Raw genomic sequence first — 1751 nt, 5'->3', positions numbered from 1 at the left:
TCTCTGTGCACTCACATACGTGTGCACATGCAACCACTACATGTATGAACTCCTCCAGATACATACACAAACAAATAAGCTGTCAAGACATGGAGAAATCTTAGGTTGCTAAGTGAGGGAAGCCAAACTGAAAAGTCTAATTTGTTTAATCTCAATGATATGATGGTACTAGAAGAGGTAAAACTGGAAGAGACCTGATTGGTGATTNTCAGGGCCTGGGAAGGGTAAATGGGTTGGTGGGGAAGTAACTGTGGTACTGTAGGGGTGGAAACGGGTGGATTTGTGCTGACTCACAGTGGACACTTTGATGGATGGACGGTAGGTTCTAGTTGGGGAACGTACTTTGCATGTGTAAGGACAGGGTTTTTTTCGGGAGTTCCCTGTTCCTTTAAGTGTACTATGAACTTAAACCTGCTCTAAATGCATTCCAAAAGTAGAGAGGATGCAGCAGAGAGACAGAGTATGTGCTGAGCCTGTGGGAGGCCCTGAGTATCCACAATGGCAAACTCACATCTTCCACAAGAGCAGGAAGCTAACCAATCTCTCCAGCTCAGGTCAAGCATATACTAGTTTGGGGGCTTGTGTTTAGTCTAAAGATCATGTTTTGGTATCAAACATTCTTGATCTTAAAAGTCCTTTCCTGAGGGCTAGAAAGATGGCTCCGTGGTTCAGGGCACTGTTGCTCTTGCANNGAGGATCTGGGNTCAATTCCCATCAGTTCCCAGCAACCANGTGGTGCTTCATGACCATCCATAATCCCAGTTCCTAAAAACCCAGCACTGTCCTCTGATGTCCACAGGCACCAGGCATGCATGTGGCGCAGATACAGATACAGGCAAAATACTTATAAACCCAAAGATAAATCTAAAAAGGATTTTTTAGAAAGTCCTTTTCTACCGTTTACTTGTCTGACTCTTGGAAAAGTTAACATGCAACTTACAGCTGATGCTACTCTGCCTGATTGGCTCTCTGCCCTTGCTAGAACCTTCCATTTTTTCTAGTGCCTTCCAAGCCTGTAGCATCAAGGGCAGGACACCTGACTGTCTCTTCCTAGTATGTGGTTGCCTACCTCATGTTGCTGTTGCCTGAATGAGACACTGTCTGTCCCACATAAGAGAGCCTTATAGACTCAGGTCTCAGAAAAGTTTAGGTTTTTCCAACCTATGAAAATATAGAGTTGGCCACTTGCCTCTTTTGCTCTCTCTAAACCCCAGCTTTGTATTTTCTTGTCTCTGAGGGGACAGCCAGCCAGGCAGCTCTCATGTAGCAGTCACTGTGCCAGGGTTTGGGGGGAAAGCACTGCCCAGAATATGAAATCATTTTCTGATAACACAGATCTTATTAACTCTTTGACTAGAGGAAGCAGAGGCTGAGAGGAATTGAAACAATCCACTTTTCACATGTCTAACGACATGTGAGGAACCAGCCAGGGGTAACAAAATGGGACTAAAGAGCAAAGGCCAGTGTGTTCAGAGAAGGGGGTGAGGAAGAGAGAGAGTAGAGGTCGGGATGGCTATCAACACCGCCTTCACAACCGCTCCCAGGATCCCCCCACCCCTTTTGGCTTCCCACAGAACTTACTTGAAGGTNAATGGTTTCTCGGTCTGACTCCATCTTGCTGCCCTGGGGCCACTTGCCACCCTCCGAGTGTCAGCAGTTTGCGTGGATTTTTCAGCTGGGCAGTCTGGGCTTATGGCTCTTCTGAGGTGGGAGACAGCGTTGCTGCAAGACAGACCAGCTATTCATCCGTG

General features: G+C 46.7%; 1 protein-coding gene across 1 annotated transcript in view; it reads right to left on the bottom strand.

Annotated features, from left to right (window-relative positions):
* Ninj2 (ninjurin 2) overlaps positions 1-1690 on the bottom strand; it is a 104647-nt gene extending 102957 nt beyond the window's left edge. The window contains exon 1 of the mRNA XM_021165805.1: positions 1582-1690. Within this exon, the coding sequence (XP_021021464.1) occupies positions 1582-1614 (33 nt within the window). The 5' untranslated portion in view covers positions 1615-1690. The remainder of the gene's footprint in view (positions 1-1581) is intronic.
* Positions 1691-1751: the final 61 nt, after the last annotated feature.

Source organism: Mus caroli, chromosome 6 (genome assembly GCF_900094665.2).
Source record: "Mus caroli chromosome 6, CAROLI_EIJ_v1.1, whole genome shotgun sequence".
NCBI lineage: Eukaryota > Metazoa > Chordata > Mammalia > Rodentia > Muridae > Mus > Mus caroli.
The sequence above is the reverse complement of the archived record's forward strand: the minus strand, read 5'-3'. Positions and strand labels throughout refer to the sequence as shown.